At 46.2% G+C, this 16,175-nt stretch overlaps 4 protein-coding genes across 5 annotated transcripts in view; 1 reads left to right on the forward strand and 3 right to left on the reverse strand.

Annotated features, from left to right (window-relative positions):
- The window catches only part of LOC108036338 (serine/threonine-protein kinase N), a 35,171-nt gene extending 26,154 nt beyond the window's left edge, over positions 1 to 9,017 (reverse strand). Inside the window, exons 1-2 of one of the 2 annotated variants that reach the window (XM_017112384.2) lie at positions 8,890 to 9,017; positions 7,768 to 8,070 (exon numbers count right to left, since the gene is read on the reverse strand). In XM_017112384.2, coding sequence (XP_016967873.1) covers positions 7,768 to 7,788 — 21 coding nt within the window. In that variant the 5' untranslated portion in view covers positions 7,789 to 8,070; positions 8,890 to 9,017. Of the gene's footprint in view, positions 1 to 7,767; positions 8,071 to 8,728 lie in introns of both variants that reach the window. The other variant, XM_017112385.3, reaches the window with a different exon arrangement.
- Positions 9,018 to 9,594: 577 nt separating this feature from the next.
- LOC108036241 (SAP30-binding protein) lies at positions 9,595 to 10,861 on the reverse strand. The gene is made up of 3 exons (XM_017112250.3): positions 10,640 to 10,861; positions 9,833 to 10,578; positions 9,595 to 9,770 (listed from the first exon to the last, which is right to left on the reverse strand). Exons 1-3 carry the CDS (start codon positions 10,730 to 10,732, stop codon positions 9,635 to 9,637), a joined length of 975 nt encoding a protein of 324 aa, XP_016967739.1. The 5' UTR covers positions 10,733 to 10,861; the 3' UTR covers positions 9,595 to 9,634.
- A 66-nt stretch (positions 10,862 to 10,927) lies between these two features.
- On the forward strand, positions 10,928 to 13,115 carry LOC108036567 (conserved oligomeric Golgi complex subunit 6). Its single transcript, XM_017112814.3, has 4 exons — positions 10,928 to 11,055; positions 11,115 to 11,746; positions 11,801 to 12,021; positions 12,082 to 13,115. Exons 1-4 carry the CDS (start codon positions 10,939 to 10,941, stop codon positions 13,029 to 13,031), a joined length of 1,920 nt encoding a protein of 639 aa, XP_016968303.2. The 5' UTR covers positions 10,928 to 10,938; the 3' UTR covers positions 13,032 to 13,115.
- LOC108036565 (mitotic spindle assembly checkpoint protein MAD1) lies at positions 13,096 to 15,873 on the reverse strand. Its single transcript, XM_017112813.3, has 4 exons — positions 15,525 to 15,873; positions 14,405 to 15,459; positions 13,543 to 14,354; positions 13,096 to 13,481 (listed from the first exon to the last, which is right to left on the reverse strand). Exons 1-4 carry the CDS (start codon positions 15,649 to 15,651, stop codon positions 13,283 to 13,285), a joined length of 2,193 nt encoding a protein of 730 aa, XP_016968302.1. The 5' UTR covers positions 15,652 to 15,873; the 3' UTR covers positions 13,096 to 13,282.
- Between the last annotated feature and the right edge of the window lie 302 nt (positions 15,874 to 16,175).

The following is a 16,175-nucleotide window of genomic DNA, read 5'->3' on the forward strand; positions in this document are numbered from 1 at the left end:
GCCAAGCTAAGATCTGAATGGATATGCAGATTGTCTGAGGTTTTAGCCATGGCTGTTGCAGATGTATCTCGGCAAATGTATCTGTAGGATGGTGCCTGCCTTTCGGGCCGTGTGATTGCGCTTGGGCGCTGTCACGTAACGAAAGGGAAAACTCTGGCTGTCTCTGGGCTTTAACTTTGGCTTTAACTTCAGCTCGGTGTCTCGGTTTTGTTGTCGCATCGATGCGGCTGTGGGAAGTCATCGTTGTCGTCTGCAACAGCAACATGCAGCAACAAGTACAGCATAAGCAGGAAGGTACAGTACCACTTCTATTATAGGGTTTTTAATATATGTATAGAAATGGCTGTTACCGACAACAAAGAGTTTGAAAATGCTTCTAGTTCTAACCCTCGTACTCTTAAAAAAGATAACAGATGATCATGATATGATAGATTATAGATGAAGTTCTACAACTCTTCCTTATTTTCTATTCTTTTATACATATATACCTATTAAAAATCAAATCAAATAATTAATTATTGAAGGACCTACACCATGCCATCCCTATTTTCACAACTTAAAGTTCGTTTCAAGAACGCAGTTATTCTTGGCGATTCAAGACAAAGAAGTCTGCCTGTAACTTTCGACAATGACAGGGCAGCGCCAACAATGGCTGCCAAGAAGAATCGTTTATGGCCCGAAGGGGCGGGGTGCAGATAGGAAAAAGAGGGGAAAAACAGGGAAAAGGGCCCACAGTGTCGGCCAACGTCAAAGAGGAAGACGCCCCCCTCCCTCTGAAAGGTTCCGACTGGCTGGCTTCAAGACATCTTGCGAGGGGTGTCGACTCTCATTTGCATCTCTCCGTTCGCCAGTAAAAAGAATAAATCAGCCCCAGTTGAAAGCCCTTTATCACCGAAATCCCCAGAGACCCGACAACCCAATTAATTTATCATAGTTTTTCGCCACAGTTCAAAAAGCAAAAGAATGTGCACTACAGTTACATTTCAGTGGGAACAAAATTATAATGTGTCGAATAGCATTTGAGCGAAAAACTCAGGTGAGGAGGAGCCCCAACAGCTCTAACTAATTGCATTAAGAGCTCAAAGGTGCAACTGCACATGGCGATACAAGCAAAAAATCAGAGCAATTCCCACAGAATCGGCGAGGCATTAGCCGGGCACACGTAATGTGATTAACATGGATCCCCACAAACACTAGTCTGCGGCCAACAGATGGGATGGCTTAGAGTAGTACACCTATTGCTGGGACTAGAACTATCGCTGGGAATGGGTTCTAAAATAAAATGGGTGGAAAAAGGAAACATTTTAGAGCTAAAACCTTATTTTAAAGTGTAAAAAGTTGAAGCTAACGCAACCCACTGTTGTAGAAAACATTGTGAATCCATTGGAACTTTTTGTACAAAACCAGAAAAGTTAAAAAGAAAAAAAAAAATTCTTAAAAAAAAGAAAAAAATTTAGCATGTTGATATAAATTGTATTTCTCTATTGCAAAATAATAAGATTCAAATTATAAATTCGTTAAATGGAACTAAACTTAAAAAAATGTGAATTCTTATAAATCAAGTTCAACAACGAGTTAGTTTTGAAGAAGTACACTATTAACAAAAGGTAACCCCTTTGCAAAATAATTACATTGATCTACAAAGAAGAAAGTAAATTCATTAAATACTATAAAGCTTAAAAAATGAAATAGAATTGTCCTCAATTAAGTCGTCATCAAGAGTTCTGCATTTCGAGCAACCCTATTCGTGTCATTAGCTTTTATCTAAGCCACATTTCCCGTTTGACTAAAACTATTTACTCATCTCTGAAATTGGAAGCCTTGGCAGCATTGTTGTTCGCTGTTTGTTGTTCGTGGCTTGTTGTTGCTGCTGCATTCAATCAACGAACAACGGCATTTTGAGAGCAGCGCCTGAGGCTTTGGCTTCAGCTTCAGCTTTTGCCGCGGCGTCAAACTCAGCGGTCAACAACACTTGCAGCGATCGAAAAAAAATGGTATAGCAAACAGCAACAACAGCAACAACGGAGTCTGTTTGAGGAAGCCAGCTTAGAGTGGGAAAATGGGCAGAGAGCGGCACTGGAACGTGGAGAGAGCGCTGGGAGAGAGGAGGGAGAGAGCATCAGCATCGCAGGTGTTTGCCAAACAATTGCAGTAAAGCTTGGCACGCTTTTCTCCTCTTTCTCTCTCGCTGCACCATTGTATCTGCACTGAGAAAAAACGATTGGGCTGGAAGACTATTTAATTTAAGCAATATAAAAAAATATCTGTGCTGTTGGTTTAAACTAAAATAAAGAACCAAAGAAGTTCAAACTGGTTGAATTGGATTTAGTAAAAATTATTCCTTAAAAAACTTGAAATTCCAATACTTTTTGTACTCAATAATTTATATAATTCGATTAAAAATCATTTAAGTAAATGATGTTTTGGAATCCTACTGAGAAAAGGAATTTAGATTCTTAATAATTTAACTTCTTGTTAGTTTTATGTTTTTCATTTTTTGTATCGAGCAATACACCCCAATTTATCTGCAGTGCATCCATAAACCCTATCTCCGTTTCTTTCTTACTCGCATATGCACAAATGGCATGTCTCTGTTATGCTATTAACATGCTGTTAATTTGATTGAAAAATGCTTTATGGCAATAGCCGCAGTCGCAGTGGCGGCCTTAGCTTTGGTTTCTGTCTGCCATTTGCTCGTTTTTGGTCGAGTGAAAGTGAAAATTACGAAAATTATACAGAAATCAATGTTACCGCAGCAGCAGGCGTCGCAGGCGAGGAAAATTGGATAGAAATGAATGGCCACCCCGCCGCAAAGACAGCCAACCAAGAAAACGAGCAAACAAACAACAAAGGCCAGCTGTTCGATGGATGCACGTGCAGCGCCAGAAATCGCAACTCCAACAGCAACTGCCAGGCGGAACCACAAACTGTGGCAAGTTCAAGACGCTGCTGGCCTAAGGTGCACCACATTCCAGGTGTCAGGCGAGACAAGTTCCACTTCTGCAACTAGTTTCCGCATTTGTTGTGGCTCTCGGCTCCCAGTTCTGAGCCCCGCTCTGGGGCACACGTCATTTGCAAGCCAAACGAGCAACCTGGCTAACTAACGTTGTCCCAATTTCGAGAATCCACTGTAATTGGGGACACCTGCATGCGCCCAATTCGAGTTTTCCACTCTTTCGAGTTCAAGGCGAAAACCCGTTCGCCCGGCCAGATCCAGGCGAAAGAATTGCGCCAAAAAGAGAGTCCCGAAATGGAAATTGGAACCCACATAAATTTAAATATTTTTAGAAATTTATAAATGGGTTTTATTAAGAACATGCTTTGTACTCCAGAATAAAAAAAGGCTCTAATAGACCAATCAATAGTTCAAATACCTAGCTGATTTTAATAAATACCTAGGTTTTTATTTAAACGGGAATTTTCAAGATCTTCTACAAAGATTAATTCCTAAGATCTCTTACCAACATAACAAATTGCAAAAGTCTGAGCCTGAACACCAACTATTAATCCAAATGCACTTAAATACTTTCTTTGAGACACAGGATAGTGGTGAACTCATGTTTCAATAAAAATAAAAATGGTGTAATATTTTTTACCGAATCTTAGGGATCAACATAAGCCCATCGATCCAATAAAAATCCATTTCCCAGGCAATTTTCCGCAATAAAGACTAATGGAAGAACAGCTCCCTCTCACCTGTTGCTGCTCCAGCCGCATGAACAAGGCCTCAATCCAATCAGGCGAGCACCTCGGGAGCACCCACGATTCCGTATCGGTCCGGGGGAAGAGGAACCCAGCGGCAGCAGCAGCTGAGGCACAAAGTCAGCGCAATAATTTGCGCAATTGAACTCATCAATTGCAGCAATTAAATGTGCCCACGGCGGGAGGAAGTGGAAGGGGTGGCTCTGCCCCTGGCTTTGGCTATATAGTGTATATGCGGACAATAACGAGCTATGAATTAACCTAGTCAAATGCAGGGAGCGGGGCAAAGTGGATGTGATATAACGCCGGCGAGCAACAACAGAAACAAAAGGCCGGCGACGGGCAGCAAGTTAATTAAATGATTTTCAATGCCCGACGACCCCGCCAGCGCACACAGTGCACTTTCTTTTGCCTCTCGGGGAAAATCGAAGAAAATCGTAGAAAAACTAATAGAAATAAGTAAATATCCGTTCGAACGCTTGACTAGCAGCGCTGAATATATACATTTTGCAACATTTAATTGCTCAATTTATGTAAGCTCGAGCCAAGCAGCTCCGAGGGTCGAATTGATAACGAAACATCGCATCACCACAACAGCAACATTTCCACAGCAATGGGGAAAATAAACAAAATAATCTGTAAAGCAGCTTGGCCTGAGAAAAGGAATTTCATTTTTGCGGCGGGCAGGCGGGGAGAAAGTGGAAAAGCGTTTTATTTTGACGAAAGCTTGAGTCTCAAGACTAAGTCGCATCATCGTCAAAATGAAATGAAACTTTTTGCGCAGCGAAAATTTGCATATACAAATCACGACTGTAGTCGCAGTACGATAGCTTATCAGCTTCCATCTGGCTAGCCAGCGCCGACTTAATAGATACAAATTGAATCTAATGAAATGCATCCCATCTCCAGGGTTGAGGAAAACTCGTGCAAAACAAATGTGCGGAAGCACGGCGAAGAATCAGGGGAAAATTGATGCTGTAAACAAGACGGCGGCCGAGTGGCTATTTAATTAAGGGATTCACTGCCAGAGTATCTGCATCTTCTTCAGCTTCCGAGAAGCATTTCCATTTTGTAGAAATAAATGGGGAAGGATAAGGAAAAGTGTATACAAGTATATATTTTTATACACAAATCATTCCAGGAATTTCATAAATTTTGTATTTGTATCTAACAGATAAACTTTCGACTAAAACATGTAACTAGAAGATAGGTATATCTACTTTTAGCCTATGTATTGTATTGTATTGGTATTATACTGCATATTAAGCTTTAAACAGTATTCAAGTAAGGGTATTCCCTATTGCAAATCTACTTTGTTTAAATAATATTAAGAAGGCTTATCATATCATATATGAAAAATACATTGTATGCAGGTTGTGGTTTTATACATCCTTTTATAGTAAAAAGTTAAACTTTAATCTGTGCTGTACAAACGAAAACTGGATATTGTTCATATATATACGTTGTAAACTTCCCTCCAGAGTGAAAAAATGAACCTTTAATTGGTATACTTGCGGAATTATCTCGCACTCGCAGGCCCTTTCTGGGATGCAGGCGGAGCCAAAGGTAAACAAAAGACCCCAGAGAGACAACAACCTGCGGAACTCAGCGCCCCGCCACCCCCAGAACCCTGTTGTGTGGCCCTTTGTTTGTTCTGACAGCCTGTCAGTGGCCAAGATGTGGCCACACAACAATGCAGGAGACGGCCAAGAGGCAGGGACACGTGACACTTGATGGGCCAACCGCCAGGCCATACAAAATACAAACTGTTTGCCTAACATTCCGCATGCATGGCAAGTGTGTTTGTCGAGGCCTTCTGCCCATTGCGAATTTGTTAAGCAAATCAACATTGCCTGAAACACTCAGGAAACAGTAAACAAGATGTCCGAAAAATGCTTACTATCATTTATTATACTATATGGACATCTTATAGAGAAGTTCAAAGCCCCTTTATGATTATAAAATCCCTCAGATACCCTACAGGTGAGTATCTGTAGGAAATACCTTTGGGAACCCATTATATGGAGAGATATTAATGCAACATTGCTTAAAGCACTATAAATTCAACCGCTATAGAGACAGCCGCAAAAATCGTACCCCTCAGTACATAACATTATATTCTAAAATATTTCATTACTCACATACAACCGTTGCCTTTGCAAACTTGTCGTATAAAACAGACCAGGATTTTCTAGGTTTTTTGCCATTTTCCATGCCAACTGGCTGACCCTGTTCTGCCGAGCAGCTTTAGAACAACGCCAAGATGGCTCAAATCGAAACCGAAACCGGTTCTCGGCTTTCAGGCTGCAAGAAGCGAACCTGCGGGCAGATTGCGTCTCGTCTTCAACTCAGGTGCAGCGTCGTAAATGGCAAAAGTATGTAAGTAGGAGCCGCCGCTGCTCCTCCTTCAGGAATCTGGTTTTCTGGCCAAACTTCCATTTGCAAAGGGGGGATTTGCACTTTCAAAATCCCAGCCCGCAAAGAGTTACCATTGAAAATAGCTGCGAGGTTCGGTGAATGGGTAATGGGCTCGCGAAATTAACTTAATGGGTCAGAGCTGAATGATTCTTCTGAGTCACTGGCTACGTGAGATGCATGGATGCTGCGCTCGATGAAAAGAAAACAGCAGCACAGAGGCGGCACATAGAACTTACAGAGCCCGATAAGCCGGTGCGGCGATAAGGCGGCCTACCATCAAGCAAAACAACTTGGCCGAGTGTTCTATTTATAAACTGCACAGTTAAATACCCTGTAATCAACTGATTGCCGGGCACCCAGCTAATTGCAGCCTCGCCAGTGATGGCACTGCACGGAAAGAAACGCTTAGCGATCTTAAAACTATGGTAAAATATGGGAAAATGCCATGATTACCATTGAGATATTCATGATAAGTCAGCTATTGAATCCGAATATCTCAACATTTTGTTCTCTGTTACCCAACCAATGTCTGTGTTTTCCATTTCCATTTAATGGTCGAAAATTGCCCAATGGGTATAAAAAGGTCCATAAATATATTGACCGCTGGGTGTCTATTTTTAGGCTGCGGGTCACGCACTTAAGGCAATTGCCACTTGGCGAACTGAATGGTAATTTGAATGTGGAGCGCGATTTGTGCACGCCAACCAACGAAAGTGATGTCATTTGCAGCCATTTGTTGCTGTTTTCATTGGCCCGGCTATTATCCCCGGCCAGTGGGGGGCACCTGAGTGCTCCAGGGATGACCCACAAGTGGTTTCCGTCAGCTGCAGCGGAAACTACCGGTGCGCAACAGGTGCGTCAGCCAGGAGGGCACTTATAATCAGCCCAGGAATTGGCTCAAAGCAGAGATGACTCTTAGGCTCTGGGCCTGCGATGAGCCACAGTCAAAATTCGATTAGTCGAAGTGTTCAAATGACACAGACACTTAAGAAAAACAATTTCTTAGTCATTTGCAGATCGCTGCTTAAAAATGTAGGTCTTATATCGAATTGTAGTATTGTGTATTATACATAAATGCTAAATTTAGTTATTATCATGTAAGTTATGTAGAAAATTGTAGTATTTTTAATTATGCATAGTTTAGCAATAATTTTATTTTTTTTAGGGTTTTTAAGATTATATTTTTGAAGAAACTATAATAGTAATTCGTTAAATAAGAGTTATAGAGTCTAGAGATAAGTAAAAATTTCTAATAATAATCTAGATCTACTCAATTATTAAGGAAAAGAAGAAAAATACTATTTTAACCATGAAAATTAGTTAGTAATTGACAATTATTATTTGTCACCAAAGAAATCCTGATTTAAAGGACAAATTAAAAAAAATGTTTAAATTTACTACTGTAGAATGAAGATTGAGAAAAAAAATCGATCTATCTATCTCGTATTATCTTAGGATTGGGTATATTCGCTTTACAGAGGTAAGTCTGTATTTCCCGTTGGAATGTCCACAGCGGAATGCAAGAGAGAGAGAGAGAGAGAGAGGGAGGGGAGGAGAGAACTAGCTGATAGGAAACATATTAAGCAACCGCTTTGACCGGCAGTCGCTCACTCCCACACACACGTGCACACACGCACCCACACTCACCTGATAATACGAATCCGACATGGTTTATTTGCTGCGCCGCGTTGAATCACTCGATGCCCTAGCTGCCCGTTGTTGTTTTTGTATATGTTGGTTAATATTAATGTTGTTCTTGTTGTTCGTGACTTTTTGGGTGGCAGTTTTTATTGTTTTCGTTTCTTTATTGGCGCCGCACACAAGCACACGCGTCGCGTTTTGTTTACTTTCCTTTGCGTTTCGGAATTGTTTAGCACTTTAACACCTGATGCCCGATGCCGAACAGTATTTTCTTTATCTCTTTTATCGAGTGCGCTCTCATTTGATTTCCTGCGGCCGAAAAGGCAAAAACATGAATAGAACTCAGTTGTTGTTTTGGGCAGGGCAACCCACACACACACACACACACGCACACCTCAGCGAGCAAACAACAAACACACCAACAAGTGGCAGCGCCGAAAGGTGAGAGAGGCAGAGAAAGAGAGAGAGAGGGACAGAGCGTCTCATTTACAATTGTTGCGAGCGGAACAAAAAGATGGGGCTGCTCCTCTGCTTCTTCTTGCGGCTACCTCCCCACCTTTCTCCCCGCGCTTGTTGTTGCTAAATATTATGCATATTCCAGAGACAATGGCGCTCTCTCCCATTGAAATGGCCCACAATTGAACGGTGCTTCTTTTTCTGTTGCGCTCTTGCAACTCGGTTTATAAATAAGCTGGGCAGCGAGTGCGAGGGGGAGGGGCGATGCAGCGCAAGTGGCGGCAAAAAAGCAACTCGCGCAGCTAAAGAACAAAAAAGGATGTGATGAGAGGGTGGGGGCCAGACGAAATACCGGTTGCTCGCTAAATGGCCACATCCGCATTTGTATGCACCTTGAAGTAATGGCACGGCCAAGATTGTTTAAACAAAATTTTCAGCACTCGCACACACACAAACACACTGGGTTTACAATTATCTCGGCATCTTCTTCATCTTTTTTTATCTTTCATACAAATCTCAGGTTGTCTCGCTCGCACATTCACTCGCTGCGTCCAGATCGAAAAATTCTTTTGCTGCTGCTGCTGCGTTGTCTCCTCTTTTCTCTCGGTGTGTGGCTGTTGTTGCCCTGCGTGGCCCAAGCCCGAAACTAGCAAGTAAATAACCACCACGCACTCTCTGTCTTCAAATCATAACGCTGCATGCGGTAAACACGGTATTTATCTGTGTTTTTGTGATTTAAAACGCAAAAATACAACCCGACTCGACTCGACTCTAGAGAAACATCGATTAAAGTGCCATCGGTCATCGGCGTCATCGATATTTTAGGGCATCGGCTATGTGCAATCGGTTCTATCTATTTCCGATAGCAGCCTGTTATCGTTGTTTTTCGATCAAAAACCAAAATCTTCTATCTCGATTTTAACAGCGCTGTTAAGATGTATCTAACTCTAACAGCAAAGGAAGGCAACGGCTCCGGCTCCCCTGCCGCTGTTAGACTTTGATAGATCCTAACAGCGCTGTTGAAATTTAACAGTGGCACGTTACGTTACTACGTTTGCGTCATCGATGTTTTAAAAACAGCGGTACTTTGGTATATACCAAAAAAGATTGTCTAGATTTCAAATATATTTAATTTATTTCATATTTCCTAGATTTTAATTGGTTTAAAATTGGAATATTCCAGCAGCTTACACTTATTGAGTACCAAAAATAACCACGTTATCTATTTAACAGCTATTCTAATAGCAATTTTATCGTCTCTCGTAATTCCAAGTACTTTAGTATCAGGTTCTTCGGTTGGAATATTAAATTTTAAAACATTTGCACCTCTACGAAACCCAGTTTTGAACTTCCCCCTTTTTTAGTTCACTAGAACCATTCGTTATTTAAAAATAAATGTTTATTTAGAGACTACAATCTAGGCGGCTGGTTTCTTAGGGAGCGATCCGAAGGCGGAGATGACGGTGCCCTTGGTGCCCGTGACCGTGGTGGTCAGAGCGGGAAGAGTGGGCTTAACAACGGTTGAAGGGGCAGGCTGATCCCACTTGGATTTGCTGCAAGACAATGTCAATTTAGCAATGCATTCTCCAGTTTCTAGCAAACAATAAGTTCTCACCGCTTTTTGGCCTCCTCCTCGACTTTTCTGGCCAGAGCTGTGGCCTGCTCCACCTTGTCCATGTCCTTGCGGTCCTTCTGCCGCTTCAGCATCTCAGTTTTCTGGACTGCCGCCAGGGACTCGTAGTAGGACTCCTCACCCCACTGCAGAGGATCATAGATCTCTGGTGGGTAATTAGTGCCAAACTCGTTGATGTCGCAGAAGCTAATCAACTTGTCATAGATGCTGGGGTTGCGGAACTCCTTGCGGTCCTGAATCACACGGTTCATGTCCATGTTGGTCTGGCGCATCTTCGTGTACATCTTGGTGATTTTGGCCACCAACTCGGCGGACGGTTTGCCCTTGGGCTCGGGTGGCAGCTGGAACTTGTACTTCGCGTACTTTGGATCCTTTTCGTAGCTCTCAGCGGTACGTTCATCGGTGGGAAAGCCACCGGATTCCTCGTCCACCTCCATGGGGGTGTCTCCGTCCTTGGAACCATTACCCGCATTGCTCTTGTCCTTGCTTTTGGGACTATTTCCGTCCTTGGATTCGGAGCTATCGCTGTCCTCGCCACTGCTGGACTCCTCCTCGCTGGATTGCGCTGCTGCCCGATCCTCCTCCTCGTCGGAAATCAGGGTGTCATCCTGGTAGCTCACCAGCCTGCGCACCTTCTTGGCCCGCTTCTTTTTCTTGTCCTTGGACCGCTTGGTTTCCCCCTCCTGCTTGGTGGGCGTGGGCGAGGGCCGCTTGGGCGGGATTATAACCTGTAATTGATTATACTTTATGTTATTACCGCGTTTTGGGGACCCTTTGATTGTTGGTCACCTGGGAAGCCGTGGAGTTTTGGGAATCCGGACTGGCGTCGCCCTCATTCTCGGAATCCGTGTACTGGGCGGTTAAGCTGGCCAGGGCGGCCATTCTATACGTTATCGTTGAGTTCTTCGATCCCTCAACAGCTTAGTTTTTCAAATAATTTAATATTTCTTCGCCTACAACTATTTTATTTTCCTTTTGCTTTAAGCCAGGGATGCAGTGTATACTTTCTGGTATTATTGTCATACGCAAACAAAGTGGCCGTTTGGTATGCCAACAATGGTATTTCTGTGGTATTTCCTCAGCAACGTATGTTTTTCAATGTTTTGGTATTAAAGATGATCTCGACGAAGGAAAAACCGGAGGAGCTGGACAGGATCCAGAAAAGGGTCAACAAGATCCTGGAGGCGCGCCTGGAATCTGACAAGGTGAGTCCCACAAAGCTGCCAGGTCCATCCACTGACCAGTAAACCCCTTATCGCCATAGGACACCTTGGACGCCCTGAGTGGCCTGTCCACCTTCTTCACGGAGAACACCCTGCAGAACCGCAGGAACCTGCGCAGCCAGATCGAGCACCGCTCCGTGGGCATCAACGAGAACTTCCTGAAGGCCTTCCGCGAGGTGAAGCTCTCCCTGGACGCCGTCTGCGAAGATCTGGACACCATGGCCACGTCAGTGGAGACCATGAAATCGGACCTGGAGACCTCGAAGGCGCTCACCAAAGATCTGATAGAGCAGACAAACACCATGCAGCGGGAAAGGGATCGCTTGGAGGTCCATCAGCAGATTGCCCAGGCCTTTTTAGCCCGCTTTCAGTTGAGCGCTGCGGAGCACCAGTTGCTCTACGGCGCCGCCAAGGACGCACCCATTGTGGCGGACTTTTTCCGTGTTCTAGATCGGGTCCAGAGCATCCACGCCGACTGCCGACTGCTGATGCAGTGTGGCTACCAAACAGCCGCCCTGGACATCATGGAGGAGATGACGTTGCATCAGGAGGGCGCTCTGGAGCGACTCTACCGCTGGACCCAGAACCACTGTCGCAGCTTGGAGAACAACGAGATCGGTCCCCTGATTGTGGAAGCCATGAGCCGGCTGCAGGACCGTCCAGTGCTCTTCAAGTGGGTTATTGCATTGGGTTTCCTTTTCCACTAATTCAAGAAATCCCCTTGTAGATACGTTATTGACGAGTATGCCATTGCGAGAAGGGCTGTCCTAGTGCGCCAGTTCATCGAGGCCCTCACCGAAGGCGGACCCGGTGGTAATCCCAAGCCCATTGAGCTGCATGCCCATGATCCCAAGCGTTACATTGGCGATATGTTTGCCTGGCTGCACCAAAGCATTCCCACGGAGAAGGAGAACCTGTCGTTGCTGTTCAAAAAGTGCGATAAGCAGGGTAAGTTTGGTGAAAGCTTCTTGGTTTCATCCTTTCTTAGTAAGCTCTCTTCCCAACCAGATATTTCCGACCAGCTACAAAACGCCTTGGGCTACGTAGCCGATGGTGTGTGCCATCCTCTCAAGGTGCGCGTGGAGACTATATTGCAGGCGGAGAAGGACACCATCGTGCTGTTTACCATTTCCAATCTGCTGCGCTTCTACCAGCAGATAATGCGCCAGGTGGTGCAGGGCGGCAGTCTGGAGGAGTGTCTGGTGGAGCTTCAGAAGAGCAGCGAGCAGATTTACCTGGGAGCCCTGGCCGCCCAGGTGAGAAGCGTTCTGCAGCGACCCTCTGGAGGATCGGGTCTGGCCCTGGAACCGCCTCAAAGGGACCTCATACCGCCGCCAAGTGTGGCCCGCTTGCTAAACATGCTCAAGGAGATCCTTTCGGTGGCCACCATGGTCGATGGCCGGCAGGCGGACATCACCAAGATCGTGAGCTGCGTGATAGACCCCCTGCTGCAGTCCGTGCAGGAGAGTGCCGCCCATCTGCCCACCGTGGACATGGGCGTCTACCTTCTAAACTGTCTTCATCACATGCAGAGCTCGCTGGCTGTCTACGAGTACATGGATGAGCGCGTGGAGCGACTGCAGGCTCAGTCGGACGCCCAACTGGACACCCTAACCTCCGAGCAGGCCTCATCGCTGGTGGCCAACCTGAATCTGGGTCCCATCTACGCCATCCTGCAGAGCAACCAGTCGAAAATAGAGACGAATCTGCTGAAGATCTTCATGTCCAAGATGGACGCCTTTCTGGAACTGCCCGATGTGCTGCTCCTGCCGCAGGTGCAGCTCATCATGTCCAGCAGCCATCGGGCGGCAGTTCAAAAGCGCTCCTTCAACGTGATTGTGGCCATCTACAAGCAGATCTACGAGCGCGTCCATGATCCGGCCAACGGCTTCGAGCAGCCGGAGCAGCTGCTGCACAGGACGCCCGAGCAGGTGGCCCACATCCTGACCTCCACCTAGTGGAGAGGCTATTATTCCAACTTGTATTGTGCATTACTATAATCTATATCTATCCATAAATAAATCTCTGTACTATGCCTTTAATTAGTGGTTCAAAATTTGTAGAAGAATATTATTATTTTCGCACTCGAATACAGTCTGTGGGGCAGCTTTAAGTTAATAATTAAAATCATTCGTATATCTGCTGACAAGAATTAAATTGGTTGCCTCCACACTCGGCTTACTTAGGCTACAATTAAAATAATGCTTCTCTAGGTCACGGTGGACCTTTGGAACAGTTCCAGCGTGAGAGTGGAGAAGAATGCGGGGAAGTTAGTGGCGGCCAGCTGCTGATCGATGGGCGGATTGAATGTATGTGAGTAGGGCGACTCCAGCAATGCCAAACAGTTGGACTCATTGAGGCTGATGTCCAGATAGTCGTCCGGACCCTCGGCAAACATGCTGGAAATGCTGCAAGCGAAATATATTAAGATAAGAGATTGAAGGAAAGAGAAGTGTATGAGATACCCACCGGTAGTTGCTGTTGGCGCCAATGCGGTCGATCCTGTAGCCCAGTAGCATGTAGCACACATCGCGGAACTCCTCGCGGGCCGCCTTGAAGCAATCCTTCATCTTGCGCATCTTGCCATTGGCCGATTCCAATTCCGCGCGCAGCTGGTTAAGCTCCTTGAAGTTCATGGTCATGCCGCCCGTGCTGGTGGTCTCGTTCAAGCGCTGCGTCTCGTCGTCCTCCAGCTTCTTGTTGCGCCTCTTCAGACGCTCAATCTCCGCCTGCAGCTTTTCCATCATGTTCTTGCTGGACTCGTAGGCCTCGGCAGCGGGATTCTCGCTGAGATGCACCACCTTGAAGTCCTTCATGTTGAAGTCGCCGCGCAGGCAGCGGTGCATCATCTCCAGCTCCAGCTCCTCCTTGCGGCGGCGCAAGCGTTCGTTCTCCAGTCGCAGCGTGTCCAGTTCCTTTTTCACGCTATCGTAGCCCTCACCAGCTGGTTCGGCCAGCTGCTCCTGCTGGCGCATGGCCTGAATCTCGCGCTCCAAGGTGGCGCACATGTCCTTGTAGCCGGTCACAGTCCTCTCGAGCACCTCCACGCGGTACCGCACCTGCATGTCCTGCGTCATGTCCGCCACACTGGCATTGCTCATGGTCATGTCCTTGTCGAAGTTCTCAACCAGCTGCTTGTAGAAGTCGCGCTCCTTGGACACGGTTATCAGCTTGCGCTGCAGCCGCTCCTTGAAGTTCTTGTGGCGTTTCAGTCCGATGTTCAGATCCTCGATGTTCTTCAAGTAGATGGCGCACTTCTGCTCCAGATCCCGCACTGAAGTCTAGGAAAATCAATTAGATAAAGATTTCCATAGGGGGAGGCGAAACCTACCTGCAAATGTTTGGTGTCCGAGGCGGAGGAGGTCTTCTCCGCCACATTGATGATGTCCTCCTTCAGCAGCTGCTCTATGCGCGAGCGCAGGGCCATCGGGCTGACCAGGGTGTTGGCCAGGCAGTGATCCTGAGCCACCTTGACCCACTCCTTGAGTTCCTGCTCCACATGCGTGAGCTTCACCTGCAGGGATGCGGCCTCCGCCCGAGCACCCTCCTCCCGGTCCAGTCGCGTCTTGTAGTCGTGCACCTGTTCCTCCAGCAGCAACTTGTCGCCAATCAGAGTGTTCAAGTGCTTGTTGTGGCTACGCAGGCGCTCCACCTCGGCCATCAGATCCGGAATGCTGGCCAAGCGCTCCTGCGAGGCCTTGGTCACCTCCTTCCAGTCGCTGTACGACTGAATCTCGAACTCCAGCTCCCGGATGCGATCGTTGGCCACCTTCAGGCTCTGCGTCTGCTTCTCATAGTCGCCGCGCATCTCATCGTAGCCGGAGAACCTGGCCTTCAGCTCCTCGTGGCGTCGGCGCAGTCGCTCCAGTTCATTGCGCGTGGACTGTAGCTCGAGGTCGGCCCGCTGGGCCATGCGGCGATACTCGCTCAGCTCATTGCTGATGCACAGCTGGACATCGCGGGCATCCTCCACCTGCACGTACTTCTCCCTCTGCAGCTTGGTCATGGCCTCGTCGTACTTGAGCTCGAGCTGGGCCAACTTCGTGGTGGCTTGACTGGCCTCATCCTTGAGGGCCAGCTCCCGTTTCCGCATCATCTCGAAGTCCCTCTGGAGGTCCAAGTACTTCTTGCTGGTGGTGTCGCACTGCTCCTTCAAGGCGAAGCTTTTGTTCTCCGCCAGCATCATGGCCTGCCGGTGCTCCCGGGTCTTCTGCTCGATCTCGTTGCGCAACTGGATGACAATGGCCTTGGTTTCGATCAGATCGGTGCGCAGTTTGCTGCTCTGCCAGGAGCCGAAGGGATCGGTGGAGGAGCTGTTCAGGGAGGCGGAACTGTCGTTCAGGCTGCGATTCGGCGACTCCTGCCCCATGCGGCGCTTCTTGGGGGCTGTCGGTATGGATTTTTGTCAGTTAAAGGGTCTTCATTTGTTATTAAACACAAAAAACACTTACTGGGCACTAAGTTGTCGCTGAAAGAGGCGGAAAGCCGGTTGAAGAGCAGCTTCTTGGGCGCCGAGTGGGTGATGTCGTCGTTGAAGCGGGCCAACATATTATCCATGCTGCTCCTTATGTCGTCCATGTTGAGTCCCGTCTGGAGTTTTAGTTAGTCGAGCGTCTTTAGTTTAAGCCACTTTTTGATGGTTGTTTAGCTGTCAAAAATTATACACAGTGGCGGCTGCCGCTGTTTTTCGCTGGACTCCCTGCAAGCAATTCGATGGGAAAACTATCGCCAAGTCACTGCTTAGTGACTTTGGAAGATGGAAACGCGATATAATTCATACTAGAAAAACAAAAACTTTGCAGAGTAAAAAGAATCTTCCGAAAACTATCTTTTTCCGAAAAATAAACACTTTTCGGTTTCAAATGCAATGCAGTGCGATGAGGTAGAAATGCGTCCAGGGAAGCAACAAGCAAAATGGTCACACTTTTTGGTATTTTAATTGAAATACCGAAAGTTTGATTGGTTTTGAATGGTTTCAATTTACAAAGCAAAAGTAAACAAAATATTAAATTTAAAGTATTAAAATAACAAAATAAACTATAAAAATTTATATTTTAAAAGAAAGTTTCTTAAGATGATAACAAGATCTTATAGGAAAGGTT

The sequence above is a fragment of the Drosophila biarmipes genome, chromosome 2R (assembly GCF_025231255.1).
Source record: "Drosophila biarmipes strain raj3 chromosome 2R, RU_DBia_V1.1, whole genome shotgun sequence".
NCBI classification, from domain to species: Eukaryota; Metazoa; Arthropoda; class Insecta; order Diptera; family Drosophilidae; genus Drosophila; species Drosophila biarmipes.

Excerpts from the sequence above, each read along its gene's own strand:
- LOC108036241 (XM_017112250.3), bottom strand. The coding sequence starts at position 10,732 with ATGGCCGCCCTGGCCAGCTTAACCGCCCAGTACACGGATTCCGAGAAT. Across the intron at positions 10,579-10,639 it reads AAAACTCCACGGCTTCCCAG|GTTATAATCCCGCCCAAGCG; the intron begins GTGACCAACAAT and ends AATCAATTACAG. Across the intron at positions 9,771-9,832 it reads GAGGAGGAGGCCAAAAAGCG|CAAATCCAAGTGGGATCAGC; the intron begins GTGAGAACTTAT and ends ATTGTCTTGCAG.
- LOC108036565 (XM_017112813.3), bottom strand. The coding sequence starts at position 15,651 with ATGGACGACATAAGGAGCAGCATGGATAATATGTTGGCCCGCTTCAAC. Across the intron at positions 15,460-15,524 it reads CAGCGACAACTTAGTGCCCA|CCCCCAAGAAGCGCCGCATG; the intron begins GTAAGTGTTTTT and ends CCATACCGACAG. Across the intron at positions 14,355-14,404 it reads CGGACACCAAACATTTGCAG|ACTTCAGTGCGGGATCTGGA; the intron begins GTAGGTTTCGCC and ends TGATTTTCCTAG.
- LOC108036567 (XM_017112814.3), top strand. The coding sequence starts at position 10,939 with ATGTTTTTCAATGTTTTGGTATTAAAGATGATCTCGACGAAGGAAAAA. Across the intron at positions 11,747-11,800 it reads GACCGTCCAGTGCTCTTCAA|ATACGTTATTGACGAGTATG; the intron begins GTGGGTTATTGC and ends ATCCCCTTGTAG. Across the intron at positions 12,022-12,081 it reads CAAAAAGTGCGATAAGCAGG|ATATTTCCGACCAGCTACAA; the intron begins GTAAGTTTGGTG and ends CTTCCCAACCAG.